The sequence below is a fragment of the Actinia tenebrosa genome, unplaced genomic scaffold (genome assembly GCF_029948245.1).
Source record: "Actinia tenebrosa isolate PJP-AT-01 unplaced genomic scaffold, QUT_ActTen_1.0 PGA_scaffold0__85_contigs__length_37466705, whole genome shotgun sequence".
Classification (NCBI taxonomy): domain Eukaryota; kingdom Metazoa; phylum Cnidaria; class Anthozoa; order Actiniaria; family Actiniidae; genus Actinia; species Actinia tenebrosa.
Window position 1 is genome coordinate 9,996,693 of NW_028292569.1, and position 18,061 is coordinate 10,014,753.

Sequence of the window (18,061 nt, forward strand, 5' to 3'; positions counted from 1 at the left end):
CTGGGCTAAATATACAATGTTTTGAAGGTCAAAACCAATGAAAAGCAATGTGCTCATACATGTAATGGTTTAAGGTTCAAACAAAAGAATATTTTATTATATTTTAAAGTCAATACGAAACGTACACAATTATCTACTTTAGAAAGAAATGTACGAATAATTGAAAAAAAGTACAGTACTTACAATTTTTTCAAGTTTACAGGTGTATAAAGGCTAATAATCTCTCTCGGTGTGGGGTAATCTGAAGTAGAGACATGGCTTCTTCTCCTTGATGTTCTAACAATTATCTCACAGCTTCTAAAGCATGTTATTCTTCTATATTCCAACGCCATTAAAAAATGCTATAACTCTGGTCCTTGGACACCAGAATGTTATAGGTACTTGATTTAGTTTAGTTTCAAATAATATGGAATTCTAGATGTACTTGGATTTTAGAAGAAAATAAGGATTTGGGTATTGAATGGTTTCTTCATTGACAAAGAGAGACAATAGAGGAATGTCATTTGGATGGATAAGAGAATGAACACATCTGTCAAACATGGCACTAGTTATCGTTTGTTGATTTTGCATATTACATAATACAATATTGCATTTCAAATGAGCATGAACAGAAGATATCTTAGTCTTATGTCAGCATGTGCAAAATAACACTTTGCATTTGAACCACAAAATTATTTTAATATTGGAATGATGAAATTAAGATTATAACCTTAAAAGTATGAAAAAATTAAACTTTAATTTAACCAGATGCTATGACCTTAGTCTCATGTTAGTAGGTACAAAATTATACTTTGCACCACAAAATTATCTTAATACTGGAATTTAAGAATATAGTAACTTTATTAAGAAAAAAGTGTTTCTTGTTTCCAAATGATGATCCAGAGATTTGAAAATACACTTAAATAACCTGTTGAACACATCGATAACAAGCATAATTCATATATTTAGGCACCGCATAAAAGGGGAGCTCCCAATACGGAAGTCACAATTTGAATGAAACTGGAAGGTAAAAATAAGATCGGGGGAAAATCTTCAATTATTTTTTATTCGACAAACCATGCAGTGAAATCGAATCAAAATGCACTACACTGTTTTTTGTTTTTTTGGGAATTTTGTACACAACTCACCACCACCCCCAGGGGCTAGTTTTGTTCTTGGAAGATTCTTTGACAAAGTTTTCCACGCGTTATAAAATATTTAATAATTGTTCAAAAATGATGAATAGCTATACATAGGCAGCCCAAAAATATAAGCCTTTAGTTTCTCTTTTGAACTGCCTACTATCCTTGAGAAAGATATTTTACACTAAATTCATATCCATTGTATTATAAATGTATCGTAATTAACTTTCATATTCCTCTTTATACAAATTTTTCTCAATATGTAATCTCTTGGATGGAATAATAATTAAAAATGATGATGATGAATATTTAATTATGAGCATTCAGAACCAATTGGAGCGACCATACACGTCACATGCATGGACCTTTAAACCCCATAAAGTCCTCTTCATTAGTATTTTTATATTAAGAATAAGTGAGGACGACCTTATCAGAGATAAAGTGCAGGTAAGTTTAGATGAAGACTTAGAGCCTCAACAAGGTCAGGCTCACGTACGATCATTAACCACCCATAAATCAATGTGGTTAAATAAAAATTTAAGCAAAGTTAAACTAGAAATTAGTAGCCTGTTATCACTATCTGTCATACAAGTATATGTGATAAGCAAACAATTGCTATTGGCTCGCAGCTTCAATGCTATCCAATTTTGCAAACAAGGCTAGCTCGACGCATTTGGTTGGTTAGATGCATGACTTGAGTAAACAGTTGATACTGTACGTGATACAAGACTTGCACATGGAAGCTAGTGCCTTTTTTGTGCTTACTGCACATGGCAGTGACATACAAACCTCATTGTGCATGACATTGCTGTACAAACGACTATCAAAGTATAAAAGTTAATGTTCGCGAGGTATATGGTCGCTCTACTTCAACCAAAGGTTTGTAAATTATACCTAAAATTTTGAACTCATTCAATAAACTCGCAGATCGTGTTTTATCAGGTCAATATTAAAACACTCCTACTCATTTATCAAACTACTTTCTTAAGCAAAAAAATTCTTAAATTTTGAACTTGCATTATATATGAAATATAATTGGGATTTGTTCAAAAAATATTTGTACAAGCAGATTTGAAGTGTATAATTATAAAACTGGTAATAAACAGCATCAAAACAAAAGAAATGAAATGAAATTTCCACGAAATAATCCAAACTCATATAATTATCATATACAGTTGATTGCACCACCATAATGACTCACAACCAATATAATAGTAAAGGAATAAATATGATATGTCTACGCATGAGTTAATCTTTAATCACCATCGTCACGTTGACGTCACAATCAGTAATCCATACAATAATATTAAGAATAGCTAACATATAACCAAGGAAATAATGCCTGATGCAATAACAAAAGTTTATAAAGTATTATAAAGTATAGCGTAAAGGTTTACTTCAAAATTAGTCATCAAGCCGAGGAGATATTTTATAAGCCCAAATGAATATTATAAGTTAAGAAAGGGTAAAGTAAGTTTTTATATTCTAGAGTTGCTATGGAAAGTTGCGGAATACAGATCTGGAAGATTCCAACCTCTATTAGGACTCACGCAGAGATATGCAAAAATTCAGAAAACTTAACCATTATTCAAATTCATAAGGAATTAGAACATCATTATTTCTAGTGATAAGATCAAAAACTTTAAAAAACCAATGCGGAATATGTAAAACTTCATCGTATTATTTTTAATACAATCGAGTATAAATATATTGAAAGACATTGCGAGTTCTAAAAAGATTAATTTATCTATTAATAAAGATATTGCTTGTCTCAATATTTTTCGATCTTATCGAACCATAAAGACTAGAATAAATAAGTTAGGGCTATTCCTTAGAGGTTATAGTCATAACATCAGCTGATTTTTAATCGTAAAAAAATATGAAAGTTACAGTCGTAGTTGAACTTCAAGGCGTCTAAGGTTTCATGTTGCTAGAAAATACTACAGTTATAATTTGACCTTTTAGGTATATGATCTTTCACTGAAGTCTTAGGAACGTTTACTAAAGCATTCCTCTGTTCCTCTGTAGTTATAAACGATAAAAAAAATTTTCATCAGAAGAGGAAAGGTAGAGAAAGGCGAAGCAATGTCAAACCTGTCTTCGCATGAAAGATTTTATCTGGAACGAAAACTCGAATTATTATTATTTGCTTCAAAAACGTAATTTAGGCCTAGACATCGCCTTTATTATCATAACACAAAACGTAAAGCCTAGCAAAACCTTTAATCCCAAAAATTCTAAGTAAATATGAGTTAAAGTTCAAAGAAACTTGAGAAGAAAAGAGAAATCCGCTCGCACGAATTTTAGTAAAATTTTAGTTGAATGAGTACCTTTGGATTGTCGAGGCTTCTGAAGGCGAAACCACTGGTAGGTTGGTCCCTATGATCACCAAACAAACCAATATAACAGCTTAGTAGTAACACAAAAATGTCCAAATAATTTTTCTCATTGAAGAGTTCTCAAAATACATAAGTTTTTCAAGAACAAAAACAGGTAGGACTCGTGCAAGGAGACAAGACCTGCTGCTAAAAAACAGGTTTTTTTTCCAGAAAATACCTGCAGTAAAGGCTTCCGAGGTATACCAGGTGGTCATAGTGTTCTTTTTTCAGGCGAGAGTGGTTTTTATACCATGATAGAGTGGTTCAAAGGAGAGGAAAAGGTGCTTCTTTGAGGTCAATTGTTGATGTTGTATCGCCGGCAACCATTTGCATTTTTGAAAGACGAAGGTCGAAGTTTTTAGACAACAATAATTGGTGTGGCGTGGGAACTACCGAAAGCTGTCAGCACGAACCGGAAGTACGCACTATTCTCAATAAGCATATATAAGAACAAAATGTAATATTATTCTTCCGTAAACACAGAAAAAATTACATACATATTTTCTTCTAGGAATATTGAACAAAAGAAATTCGAAAACAAATGTTTCAACATCTTAGTTTAACCTTACAAGAAGCTCTCTTTATTTCTCATTTTTTTATATTTTGAAAGTTTTAACTTAAAATTTTTGGTTTTATTTTTATTTTTCACTTTACTTTCTTTCGTTTTTCTCCATTTTTTCTCCTTCTTATTATTTTCCTTTTCTCCCTTTCTTTCTTTCTTTCTTTCTTTTTCTTTTCTTTTTTTTTTTTTTTTTTTTTTTTTGCCCTTTGTAGACTTTCTCCTGCATATCTTCACTCTCCAGTCGTTAATCCTTGAGCATCTTTCTCCTGACTAACCGCTACTTTCTCTCTGTTTTCTCTCTCTCTTTCGTTCATTCGTTCATTTTTTCTTCCTTCAATCCCATATCAACACCATCCTATCCACCCTGTCATGTCTTTTTTTATCGTCACTTTTTCGTTAGTATTTGCGTATATCTTTTTTTCCTCTCTTTTCTTCACTGCCTTGGCTAGTGAGAACTAAAAATTTCTTCGACCATATATCATTTACTATGTTTACCAGGAAACGATTGTTACAGAACGACACAAGAAAAGCACTGAATAAACAAGAAAGAAAACTATGTTTACCTTATTATATAAACCCTCGTCCCGCAACTGTCTGGGTTTTGAAAAACGATATTAAAAATACCAAAAACAAACGAAGATTTGAAAGTTAATTTCTACAGAATAGTATAGCAAATTAACCCCACCCTCTAGACCCTAAGTCATTTCCGGTGTTCGTTAGCTAGCTTAGCATACCAACCAAGGCTTGCTTGCTGGCTGACATTCCTAACTCTCTTCTTAGCACGTTATCTCCTCCATAATAACTCTGATTGCAAAAATGAGACGCCTTAAAGATCTTCTAGTCGCAGTTCTTTTTGCTAGTCTAGTGATACAGTGTGTTTTTAGCCAAGAAGTTGACGATATAGACTCTCAAGGAGAGCAGCTTCCAAGCTACCTTCGAGACGATGGCATCAAGCGCGTTGCCACTTTGAAGCAAAGTAATTTTGAAAGAACACTAAAGCACACCAAAATGCTTGTAGTCCTATTTTACATGGCTTCAAAGGAGCACCCTGAATCTGAAAAAGCTTGGAAATCAGATGAACAAATGTTGGAGGTAAACATAGCGCTTTACAGCGCTTTCTTAGATAATATCTATATATGTACGACAGTTCTCCAAATTGTAACTATTTTAGGCCAAGAATTCTTGTTTTTCCAATCACGATTTTATGATTTGAAGAAGCAGTTTTTTCGGACAATTATCATCTTAAATTCATATTAAGACTTTGAGAAGCGTTCAAATCACTAGAATAATTAGCCTTGTGTCTTATAAAAATCTTAATTGTTGCAACTTTATAAATCCAACAATGCCATATAAAATAATTCGACAGGTCTTTTGCTATTTAAAATTAAAATATGATTTTCGATAAAAATCACAGTTATTTTTACCGCGATTTGAAGAAGATAAACAAAGATTTTTTCTTTTACTCTGCTACAGATTTTGATGATCTTCATTTAGTTCCACAAATTTACCCTAATTTAAGTTTCTTGTTAATTTGAAAATATATTTATCTATTTTCATTGTATTGGAACGTCTGTTGACTTAGCAGAAATGTTTTTAACTTGCAGGTGTTTAAATACTCCAATAGTTTTTTGTGTTTGATATGATTTGATAGCATTCAAAGAACAAAAATAATTTTGACCATAGAAAAATTTTCAATGAGATGAATTTTTAATCCCAAAACTCGCACCGATCCATACAAGATTTATTTTTCTAACTCTGTAATAAAGCTGCAAAAATCATAAAATCTTTCACGAATACAATAACAATTTATTATCCCTTAGGAAAACATAATTTCTTCAATAAAATTAGAATATTTCTAATTTGTTGGGCAATAATGAAGGTAAATCCTTTATATTCTATTCGATCCTTTTTCATTATTTATGGTACTTAATTTTTCAAAAGATAAAACAATATTTTCTCGAAATTATTTAGAACATGTTTGGGTTCATTTATTGTTTGTTACATTTCTACCAATAATATTTCTTAATATAAATAAGGTACAAGCCATATTATGGTATTGTGTAGTTCCAAAAATTATCCATTACCCCCTCATGGAGGAATTTTTTTAAGACACCCCCCTACCTGGAAATTCCATTTTTTTTCATACAAACTCTGTAATTTTTGTTCTTTCTCTGACCCCCCTACTCTTCGGAAATTCCAAATTCCTCTGTGGGGTGGGTATGGATGATTTCTGGAACTACACATTACATAAATCTTATACAAATGATGATAATAAAATATATATTACATACATAAAAAGAGATGTAAGAAAGACTATAAACTATCATAATATACATACAAAGAGAAAATTTAAGGTAAAATTCTGTCACCCATTTCTCACTCCCAGAAAAAATACTGGGCACAAAATCTGTTAGAGCTTGTTCCCGCATTATTTTGAATTAGGACTTCCAGAACATCGAAGCTCTAACAGACTTTGTGCCCAAGGGTATGTATTTTTTCTGGGAGCTAGAAACAAGCGACAGAACTTTATCCCTGGGTTCCCAAGGATGAGCAAAGCCCTGAATTTAATCTATTTTAATTTATAAGCATATTATACAGTCAATGTGGTCTCTTTTATTATGTATCCCAGAGTCCTGCATGCACACACAGTTGCTAGTTTGCTGGTGTCTTATTGCTATAATATGATAGTTGCTTGTTAAATGGACCCTTGTCAAAGAGAACTTGGATGTGAGACTATAAACATGAAAATGGGTAGTTCCAACAATTATCCATACTTCCCCACCCCCCGTGGAGAAGTTTTTGATTTTTTTTTTTGAACCCCCACCCCCTCCCTAACTCCTGGAAATTCCAATTCTCTTCCAATACAACAAACTCTGTAATTTTGTTCTTTCTCTGATGCCCCACTACCCCTTGGAAATTCCATTGCTGGATTCAAAATCATATTATGAGTATATAAAGTTGTTTGTCTGCAAAAATCTCCTTTTTCCATGAACAGCTTAACATGAGCCACTGGGACTATAGCTGGATCTGTAGATCTTCTTGAAGAGACACATGTAAACCACCCCGCACTCAATGACGAAAAAGCAAATAAAGGTTTCTTTCTCAAAACTAAGTTGTTTATTATTTCAGGTTGTAGCTCGTGTGCTTCAGCCACAAGGAGTAACTGTTGGAGTTGTAAATGTTGAAAAGGATTATGCACTTGCTCAAGCCCTTGGTAAGAAAAATTGATGATCCCAAAATGTCCTTAATTTTTCATTTGGGGTTTGTTTTATAGCGTAGGTAATTAGTTCATGATTATGATATTAATTTTAGGATTATGATATCTATAAAGTGCTGAGGTTTGAATGAGCTGTAGGCACTGAGGGTAGTCACTGCCAGGGTTTCTTTACATCCTCAGTGGTTCTTTTACGTCCATCCGATATTGGTTAATAATGATGAAATGTGGAGAGATGGGACTGCCATTTAAATTGATCTTCTGAGCCACTTGAAGGTCTAACCATTTGCAGTTGTAAGACCCTGAGTGTTGGTACAGCTGAGGCCTGAACCACGATATCCCTCACAATAGACCTTTTCATCTTGATTTTTCCCATTTCAGACCATTGCATTATTCACTTTAGAACGATATTCTTTCACAACTGGCTGAGAACATGTGAAAATTCTGTGAAAGATATCTCTGTATTTTTGAAATGTCATAGGTTTTTTACAGCTGGATTTTCACAGTTAGTCCTCAGTTAGTATTAAGTGTTTGTTTGCAAGCATCCATATGTATTTTCTAAAGCATTACAGGGCAATGCACAAAAGTATGACCAAAAGATAGGAATGTATAGCATACTTCAATATATACATGGGCTTTGTCCTGCTGAGAAAGCATTTGCACAGCCTATTTGGTAAAACCAGCCAGCTTCCTATCATGTGTTGGTTTATTGTACAGAAGACTGCAGAGCTTAGAAGTATATGCAAATACATTATTTGTGGTTATACTTTTGTCCGTTGAGCTGTAACTGTTAAAGAGTTAATGCTCAAGGAAATGACACAATAATATATCATCTGCTCAAATGGAAAACATTACAGGATTAGTGGGCCTTCTGTAGTGTAACACTGACCCAGCACAGCCAATAAACTGCCAAAAGATGGAGAATCGATCATACTATCATTATATAATTTCATATGTATTTTATGTTTAAAAATTTTTTTTGATGATGATGCTGTGATACATATATATTATATATATGATATACCATATGATTGTTGATCGATTTTATGTTTCCAATAGGTGTCAAATTTGCTGGTGCTATATTAATATTCCATAGGGGGAAAAAAGTGGATTACTTTGGGCACAGGTACTAATAATGAAATAAATATTTTATTGCTAAAATAGTGATAAACTATGTATACTGGTAGACTTATTGATGCATGCGACCTTTGTATTTTGGTTATTGCAATTACATTAATGCCAGCTGGGCTAGTACGTGGCAGATTCAGGGAGTGGTTCAAGGGGTGCCAGTGACCCCAATCCTTCTTAAGCTCGAAATTAGTTGGTTAGTGTAAACCTTACAACTCAAAATTCTAGGTCAGCCCATGATGGGCTTGTATGTCGATTCCCCTGATGGTCTAATAATAATATGATAATAATAATAATAATTTAATCACTTATTGTGCGCGTGCATTCCATACAATGATCGTGTGCACATTACAATAATAATATATAATATAATATATATAACTATATAACTATTTACAAATAAGATGAATAGATATATATTGATAAATACTGAAAAAACTATCAAAATGCTAATTTAAAATTTAAATTTAAGATGGCGCTTAAACAAATTAACATCTTTAATGGCGCAAAGGTCTGCGGGAAGTGCATTCCAGAGAACGGGTGCCACCGTCTAAATTGGAATCATTCTCTAGAGAATTATTTATTTTAATATTGGGAAATGAAGGTACTTTTTTATGCAGGTTGGGGAGGGGTGGGGGGGGGGGAGAGCTTGGGCTTCAGAGGGGATCAGGCTCATCAATAAAACTTGAAATTTTGTGGATGATCAAACGTTTTTATTTTGAGGAAAGTTGTTTTTTTTTTTTTTTTTTTTTTGTTTTTTGCTCATTGAGTTACACAGTAATTAATAGGAGGTAATGTGTAGTTCCAGAAATCATCCATACCTACCCCACAGAGGAATTTGGAATTTCCGAAGAGTAGGGGGGTCAGAGAAAGAACGAAAATTACAAAGTTTGTATGGAAGAAAATTGGAATTTCCAGGGGGTAGGGGGGTGTCTTAAAAAAACTCCTCCGTGAGGGGGGTATGGATAATTTTTGGAACTACACAATAAATCTAGTAAAAGATGGGACCACAGCCATTTTTGAAAAGTTTACAGCCTCCCCTCCCCTCCCCTGATAAGAAACATACCTCCCATTCCTGGTGAGGAACTCATAGATAAATTGGTGATTTATATTGTAAAGTATGACATTAAAAAAACCAAAATATATATTATTATTCTGCTGGCTTAAATGCATGGGTGGGTAAACATTACAGATTAACGAAAAAATATGATTTTAAATAAATATGCAAATGTTATCAATAGGATATTTTTGAAGAAAAATTGTATTTTCAAAAAAATATACGCTACTTGGTATGCGAGACTTGAAAATCGATCAAACCTGTTGCTATGGGAACTAAAAGTAATTCTCTAAAATGTAGAGAACGTCCTTTGTTGATTTATGTCTTGTCCAATAAAGCTTTGTTTCACAAATTCAAAAGCACTGAACTGTTTTTAGAAATAAATTAATAATGCAAAAATTTAGGGAAAAAAATCTGTCATAAAAAACATATTCGAAAATGAATAAATTTGTCTATAATCTTATATTCAAATTATCTAGAATCAAGATTGAATTGAAATATTTCTCTTTTTTATGTGATTTTAAACCTTTTCCTGTTCTTTTCTAGATCTGCTGATGTTTTAATAAGTTATCTTCACAAGGTAAAATAAAATTGATATCCAAATACGAACTGAATGCTTTAAAAATTGGAATATTATTGAAGATTAAATTTGATGTTGACCCAGACGTTTCTTCCTTATTCTTCCTTGGAAAAAATTGCGTATCTCTTCAAAATCGTGGCTTTTTTCGTTATTCTTAGACTTCAGTCTTACACAACCCTTTCTGTTTTCTCTACCTTGTACTAGTCAAAAATTTAGCCCGTATATTACATTTAACGTCAAAGGCAAAAATAATGAAATTTGAAAAGGAATTCAAATGGAATAAATTTTTTTGAATTGGAACAGTTATTATCTTTATTTTTAAAGATGTTTTATGCCTCTAAGGTTCTTATGTTTTTGAATTAATATTCCTTAGATGTTTGAGCCTCCACTTACCGTCATCGAGACGAAAAAACAGCGCAAAACCTTCGAAGACACAGACAGTAGCAAAGTAGTGGGATATTTCGAAAAAGGAAGTCCCCGTAAGTATATGCTATTGGGCTTCCTGTTCGTCTTATTATATGGGTTACCTGTGGCAGGGTGCTGGCTTAAGATTTGGGCGGCCTCGGTGACGTTGATATTTAAATAATTTAAGTTTTGAAAAAAATTTCATTTTGTGTTAGAATACGAAGCATTTGAAGAAGCGGCCAAGAATTATCAACCTTTGATTCCATTTTTCGTCGTGTCAGACAAAAAGGTGAGAAACGATTTTTTTTCTATTTTAAACAACAACAACGGCAACAACAACAGCAACAACAACAGCAACAACAACAGCAACAACAACAACAGCGACAACAACAGCAACAACAACAGCAACAACAACAGCGACAACAACAGCAGCAACAACAGCAGCAACAACAGCGACAACAACAACAACAACAGCAACAACAACAGCAACAACAACAGCAACAACAACAACAGCGACAACAACAGCAGCAACAACAGCAGCAACAACAACAACAGCGACAACAACAGCAGCAACAACAACAACAACAGCGACAACAACAACAGCAACAACAACAACAGCGACAACAACAACAGCAACAACAACAGCAACAACAACAGCGACAACAACAGCAGCAACAACAGCAGCAGCAACAACAACAGCAACAACAACAGCAACAACAACAGCAACAACAACAACAGCGACAACAACAACAGCAACAACAGCAGCAACAACAGCAGCAGCAACAACAACAGAAACAACAACAACAGCGACAACAACAACAGCAACAACAACAGCAACATCAGCAGCAACAACAGCAACAACAACAACAGCGACAACAACAACAGCAACAGCAACAACAACAGCAACATCAGCAGCAACAACAGCAACAACAACAACAGCGACAACAACAACAGCAACAGCAACAACAACAGCGACAACAACAGCAACAACAACAGTAAAATTTATATATTTTCATTGTACTTTTTTAATTATTCATCATTATCTTTCCTAGCAAGCCAAACCATTTCGTCTGAAGAAGATAAATACTTTCCAGCTGCACAAACCATTCGAAAAGCCAATCACATTTACTTCAGACAAGGTAAGATACAAATATACACTGTAGAGTTTCTGAGACGATTACCAAAACGTTTTTTATCCAAAATTTCGAGTTTTCTCTTATATTCAAATCTAAAATCATACCCGCCACTACGATTATTCCCCTCAGGCTCAGTGATTATAGGGAATATTTACCTCGCTGCTTGAAGACTCGGAACGGCTCGAAATATTCATCGATAATCGTTAATAATTGTTAAGAAGTGTTTTGCATTTGGTTGTAGCCATATAGCAGTTGCTATTGTAATTAACCATTCCTCGTGTCTTACGCTAAACGCTTTCTTTCTGCAACTCATTTTGCAACATCTTATTGTGCGGATATCAAAGATGCCATTAAATTTCAAAGTCACCATTTTTCCCAGTTTTGTATTATAAATCGTAATATATGTAAAGAAAATTTTGTCTCATTTGATAATCTACTATAAAATAATTCCGTCTTGTTGTGCAACCACATGATTCGAATCCCTTGAGATATTTGACAGTTAATTCGAAACAGCCGCCATGTTGGTTGATCTAATAAAAAAAACTAATGAGAAATGCTTTGTTCTAGTTATCGCCAACCAACATGGCGGTTATAACTTAACATGCACCCCGAGAATACTTAACTCATAATACTAAGAGAGAATTCTTTTCGTATTCAAGCAGTGAGCGCCAAAAACTATTTTCTTGAAGAAAGGCTGTTGTACAAGGCTAAAATCTTGTTATTCAGAAAGTTGATTGGATAGTGGAGAAGACCGATGAAAGTGAAATCAAAGTGTTAACACAAAGCAAAAATTTTATTCCAAAAGGAGGTTTAGGCCTTCGTTTGCGCTTATTTTCCATACATTTTCTATAAAAAAAGCCTGACAAAGCAACATTCTAACACAAATGCAACAAAACATCTTTGTACGATTGAAAATACCGCTTCAAACAAGCATTTTATCATAGTACATCAGTTTCTAACTGTTTAAAAAAGGTTTTGAGTGTTAACCCAAAACGAAAATTGGGATGAAAACTCATACGAAAGTCTAGTTTTTGGCGCTTTTTTTCCATTATTGCTCATTATTGAAAAACATTTCCTCTTAATTATTAATACTTAACTCACTATAATCGTTCCCGTGTATTATTTTTAGGACAGCGTAACAGAAGAAAGCATAAAACAGTTTATCACAAAAAATAAAAAGTAAGTGTTGTCAGATATGATTTTTCTATTTTCTATATGCATTGATAGTTTCATTCCAGCGCCTTCGCATTTACTGAATAGACTACTTCGACGATGTGGCGGCCATCTTGAATCGTATGGCATCGTGGGTCGTCCAGGGGGAAAAACAAAAAACAACAACAACAAAAAAAAAAAAAACACTAGGCGGAAAATGGACAATAAAAAATTGGTATAATGACAATTATCTAGTGAAACATTTACTGTTTATGAGATTAGAGTAGAGTGCGGAGAGCAGGTCTTCAAGACGAGCTACAGAGTTAAGTTTGTCCGAGGAAAAGAGAGTGTACCTGACTTTTTAGAGGCGAAACAACAGAGACATTGGTAGGTCGAGAGGTCGACAAAGTTCGTAACTCTCCATCGCCTATTAATGACCAATAATTTTCTTTTATCAAGACAGGTTATTGCAAAGATACGCCTAGAAGATATACATGATGTTTGGGTAAGAACTGTCGGCCTTTCATTAAGGCAAACGCACGGTGCAACAGCGTGCGAATTTTGAATTTTTATTCCAATTTGTTTTCAGTCGGCTAGAGTGGAGGGTTTTCTTATAACCGCCTTTGTCAGGCCAAAAACCGAAGGTAAATACCGTTGTCAAACTCATTAATGATTCATGAGGAAAACACAACAGAAATCACGACAGTGAAGAGTGTTGTAAATCTGATACAAAACCGTGTTCATTTGCATAAACTTAAAGTTGGATTTTCTTGGGCAGATTCACTTTAATTTTGAAAATTTTAGTGAAACACAAAGGAACTAACCTAGACGTTTGACAAGCAATCTACAGTATTCTTGTCCGTGTTGTATCCGATATACAGTTCTATATACAGCCTCGAGTTTGTATATCCGATATACAACACGGCCACTCATACTGTATATGTTACTTACTATACAACTTCTGTATCCGTTACCGTTCTCCTGTTTTGTCGGGCCCGCCTTATTACTATTAACCTTTTTCTCTCTTAGATGGCGCCAAGTTTTTCTCTCTTGTCAAGAAACTGGCCAGAGAAGTGAAAGACAACGAAAAGCTTACGTTCGTTTGGGTTGATCCAGACCCTTTCCCCATGGTAAGAATACGTCGTTTAGACAGGGACCGCGGAGTTAGGTGCCCCACACTTTTCCCCTTTTCCCACACTCAGTAGTCTCATATTCTTGCCCCTCCCTCCCCCAACCCTCCCCACCACCCCACCACCTCCTCCTCACACCCACACACACACACTTTTTAGGTTTTTCCGCGGTAGTCGTTTATTTTGGGTGTAATGTTTTTCCCCATTACATAGCACGTCATTCCCTAGAGTATCATTTCTTTGTTTAACGGGTGCACATGAAAAGACATGAATATGGATACAACTCAAACAAAAAATCATATTCTCAAGAGATATGACACGTCGTCTAAAATGGGGAAACATCATACCCAAAATAAATGGTTTATAGCTATCAGCCTCTTAAAGTGTTTGTTTTTTTAAATGTTTTTCTCTTGACAGATGAGAGAATTCTGGCAGAAATCTTACAAGATTGACGTAAATTCACCAGCCATTGGAGTTGTCGACCCAAAATTGGTAAAACGCTTGATTTCTTTTCATACTTCTCATTCATGCGTTAGCCCAATGTTTGTTTTTTTCAATTTCAATTGACGCGTCGATCATTCCCATTAGTATTATTTCTGTGTTTTAGTGTTGCATTTTTATGTCTATATTAATTTGTTTGTTTCCTTGTTCGTTCGTTCGTTCGTTCGTTCGTTTTATTGTTTGTTCGTTCGTCTGTTTGTTCGTTTGCTTGTTTTTTCGCTTGTCTGTTTGTTTGTTTGTCTATATTATAATGTTTGTTTGCTCCCTTCGTTTGTTGGTTTGTTTGTTCGTTCGTCTGTTTGTTTGCTTGCTTGCTTGTTTGTTCGTTCGTCTGTTTGTTTGTTTGCTTGTTTGTTTGTTTGTTCGTTCGTCTGTTTGTTTGTTTGCTTGTTTTTTCGCTTGTCTGTTTGTTTGTTTGTCTATATTATAATGTTTGTTTGCTCCCTTCGTTTGTTGATTTGTTTGTTCGTTCGGTCGGTCGTTCGTTCGTTTGCTTGTTTGTTCGTTTGTCTGTTTGTTTGTTTGTCTGTTTGTTTGTTTGTTTGTTTGTTTATTTATTTGCTTAATCTTATGTCAGATTTTTTTACTTCTAAACTTCAGAACCGAAGTTCCTGGTTCAAAAAGAAAGGCAAAGAACCTAAACTAAAGCACATGTTACAGTGGATCCAAGACGTCCTAAACAACAAAGTACAATTCACCGCAGCAAACGACGAAAACACACAACAAGCACCACCACCACCACAACAACAACAACAAAAACAAACAAATCAACACGAACAAATACCACCTCCACACAAATTCCAAGAAAAACCAGAATTATAACTTACCTAAAAGTGAATTCGTATATCGAAGTTTTCCGTGCGAATGAGGTCTGCTAATATTAACCTGCTTTATTAGAATCCTCCTAGAGTAACTAACTATAAAATCTCTCAAATTCCATTATGTTAACCAGTTGTTGCGATTCCCCATTACTTTTCGCAAGTACAAGGAGTCTTTTTATTGGTTTCTTTGTTTTTATTTTTGGTGGAAGTTCTCAACTGGTTTTCACAGTATTTCTATTTAGTCTGCTCCACACAGTTTATCAGAATATCAGCAGAACTCATTAGCATATAAAACTGCGAAACGACATACGAATTCACTATAAACTCGATTAAGCCTAGGGCAAACGTCGAACTTTCCATGCACCGAACTAATTAAAAACAATGGATATCAGCGTTTGCCCTAGGCCTCAAATTTCTAGCCTAAGAATTGCTATTTCGAAAAGGGTTTTTATACTGAATTGTGAATTTGATTGACGTCCAACCAAGCATTTGTCAGTCACGCGAGTAATCTAGCAGACTTTGCCTGCACGCTCACTCATTCTCACTCATATACCACATGAAAAACGAGTGTAAGATTGGGAACGAGCACCACGATCAATTAATAATTTCAAAAATATATTTTCATTACAAGAAAGACCATGTCTAAATTAGTAATTTCGGAAAGTTCTGTTGTGTAATATTTCAAACACGCGAGAGAGTTCTTCCTTTGATTTCCAAACACCGGAAAGTGAGTTGAAAAAACGAGGCGCAGCCCAGTTATTTTAAAGTGCTTATAAGCCTTTACACAATATTTTCAGAATTGATTCTTTAAATAGTGAATAGTTGATTGTGAAAGTAATTCGTCATTTGAATGTCGGGTCTTTGAGATAAGAAGGTTTATATTTCCAATATGTTAATGACTATGACGTAACATAAGGGATTTGAGTTATTTTGTGTCAATTTTTAATATTGAACGCTGGACATTTTTTGAAAACAAATTTGTAAGAACCTTTACGTGAGCTTCGAGTAAAAGGGTGATGCTTTTAAAATACTGTATTCCAGAACGAGTGCAGTGTTGTATATTAAATGATCCCTTATGTTATGTCATAGTCATTAACATATTTGGAATATAAACCTTCGTATCTTAAAGACCCGACATTCAAATGACGAAATATTTTCACAATCAACTATCCACTATCTAAAGAATCAATTCTGAAAATATTGTGCAAAGGCTTATAAGCACTTTAACTGACTTTGAGGTGTTTGGAAATCAAACTCTATCTCTCAAGTGTTTCCACAGGTAGCCCAAGCTTGGTTTCTGTGGTGTCCTGTTATAAGGAAATGTATGGAGATTCATCAAAAATTTCAATAAAATCATTGAAACGTGAAATAAGGCCTCGAAATTTTACCCGATCATTGAGAAATAGCACTTCTTTGGCTCTGCGTGGTTATTTTTTAGATTTTGCCCGTTTTAAGATTTTTTTCCCCCACCACTAAGAAATAAGAGAAGGTTGGACTCGAGGCCCAAAAGCGAACCATCACGAGTCTTTGAAACCTCGTACGTCTTCGAATTTCCTTTCCAGCGCCAAATTTTTGTCTTTTTTTCTTAGTGGTGGGGGAAAAAATCTTAAAACTGGCTAAATTCAAAAAATAACCACGCAGAGCCAAAGAAGTGCTATTTCTCAATGATCGGGTGAAATTTCGAGGCCTTATTTAACGTTTCAATGATTTTATTGAAATTTTTGATGAATCTCCATACATTTCCTTATAATAGGACACCACAGAAACCAAGCTTGGGCTACCTGTGGTGTTTCTAATTACTTCTCAAACTCATGAATAATTCTTGGAGAAAATCAAAGAAAAAGTTTACGAAATTTAATGCAAATTAAGAACACATTTCCAAACCACCGTCACAGTAGAGATCTGCTTTGTTTTCTCCTCATTAATTATTCATGAGTTTTAGAACATATATTAAATCCCTGAAGAGTGATAAGCATTTGAAATGTTTCAAAAACATGATAGCGATGTTGGTAGGCCCTTGGTTGTCGTTTCCGTACAACCTTTCTAATTTCAAACAGCTGTAGCTTTTAATCATTTAATGTTACCATACCGAAATTTTTGACGGATCACAAATTTTGATGTACTCTTTCTAGTGAAAGTTGTAGTCTTCTATATAACTGATTGACTAAGGTATCTCAAGGGACACGCCTTTTTTCGCATGGACTATGGACTCGCTTAATAGCTATATTAACAATAGGTAGGAATTATAATAATTTAAAAAGCATATAAATCTATTGTAAACCTTTACCGCGGTTTTCCATATTCTGTGAACTCTGTGTCTACGAGCCGCACGCCGAAATTTAGCCTTTCGCTGCCGTCAATCAAACATAATCAGTCGGTACCTTTTATGTTCTTGACTGGCGGCAGTGAAAAAACCAACTTCCCAACAAGCCGTTGAATGTCGGAGTTCCAGAATATGGAAAACCGCTGTAAAGGCATACTAAATTGTCTACATTTACAGTACGAGAAATAAAATTCAGGAATTTTTTGAATTATTCAGAAACAAAGTTTTCTTTACACTAAAAATTTTTACTTAATACTATACGTTTAGAAACGAGAAGGGTCTGGATACGAGAATGTTTTTAAACTATATTTTCTGGAGAAAATATGTCTACACTACTACACTCGGAAAATTCAAGGATCAAACGCCAAAAACAAAATGATTTTAAGTAGTTTTGCTGTGCGCGACAACTGCGACCTTTCCTTGAAACAATTATCCGTGGGAACCGGAGCTGTAAGGATTTTTGGGTTTTTAAAGTCGTTTTCAGAATCCCCGTTTAAATTCCCTTATCAAGTTTTGAACTCTTAACAACTAATAGGCCCTTTTTGCAGTTAAC

General features: G+C 34.4%; 2 protein-coding genes across 3 annotated transcripts in view; one reads left to right on the forward strand and one right to left on the reverse strand.

Annotated features, from left to right (window-relative positions):
- The window catches only part of LOC116295961 (rho GTPase-activating protein 32), a 66,700-nt gene extending 56,194 nt beyond the window's left edge, over window positions 1-10,506 (reverse strand). Inside the window, exons 1-2 of one of the 2 annotated variants that reach the window (XM_031703920.2) lie at window positions 3,678-4,022; window positions 3,452-3,500 (exon numbers count right to left, since the gene is read on the reverse strand). In XM_031703920.2, coding sequence (XP_031559780.2) covers window positions 3,452-3,500; window positions 3,678-3,714 — 86 coding nt within the window. In that variant the 5' untranslated portion in view covers window positions 3,715-4,022. Of the gene's footprint in view, window positions 1-3,451; window positions 3,501-3,677; window positions 4,023-10,433 lie in introns of those variants that run through there. The other variant, XM_031703922.2, reaches the window with a different exon arrangement.
- Window positions 4,778-15,819, forward strand: LOC116295963 (calsequestrin-1). Its single transcript, XM_089029616.1, has 13 exons — window positions 4,778-5,153; window positions 7,191-7,275; window positions 8,335-8,401; window positions 10,007-10,040; window positions 10,414-10,519; window positions 10,661-10,734; window positions 11,498-11,584; window positions 12,711-12,760; window positions 13,193-13,238; window positions 13,323-13,377; window positions 13,763-13,863; window positions 14,281-14,355; window positions 14,965-15,819. Exons 1-13 carry the CDS (start codon window positions 4,878-4,880, stop codon window positions 15,184-15,186), a joined length of 1,278 nt encoding a protein of 425 aa, XP_088885742.1. The 5' UTR covers window positions 4,778-4,877; the 3' UTR covers window positions 15,187-15,819.
- The last annotated feature ends 2,242 nt before the right edge of the window (window positions 15,820-18,061 follow it).

Excerpts from the sequence above, each read along its gene's own strand:
- LOC116295963 (XM_089029616.1), top strand. The coding sequence starts at position 4,878 with ATGAGACGCCTTAAAGATCTTCTAGTCGCAGTTCTTTTTGCTAGTCTA. Across the intron at positions 8,402-10,006 it reads GTGGATTACTTTGGGCACAG|ATCTGCTGATGTTTTAATAA; the intron begins GTACTAATAATG and ends GTTCTTTTCTAG. Across the intron at positions 10,041-10,413 it reads TAATAAGTTATCTTCACAAG|ATGTTTGAGCCTCCACTTAC; the intron begins GTAAAATAAAAT and ends AATATTCCTTAG.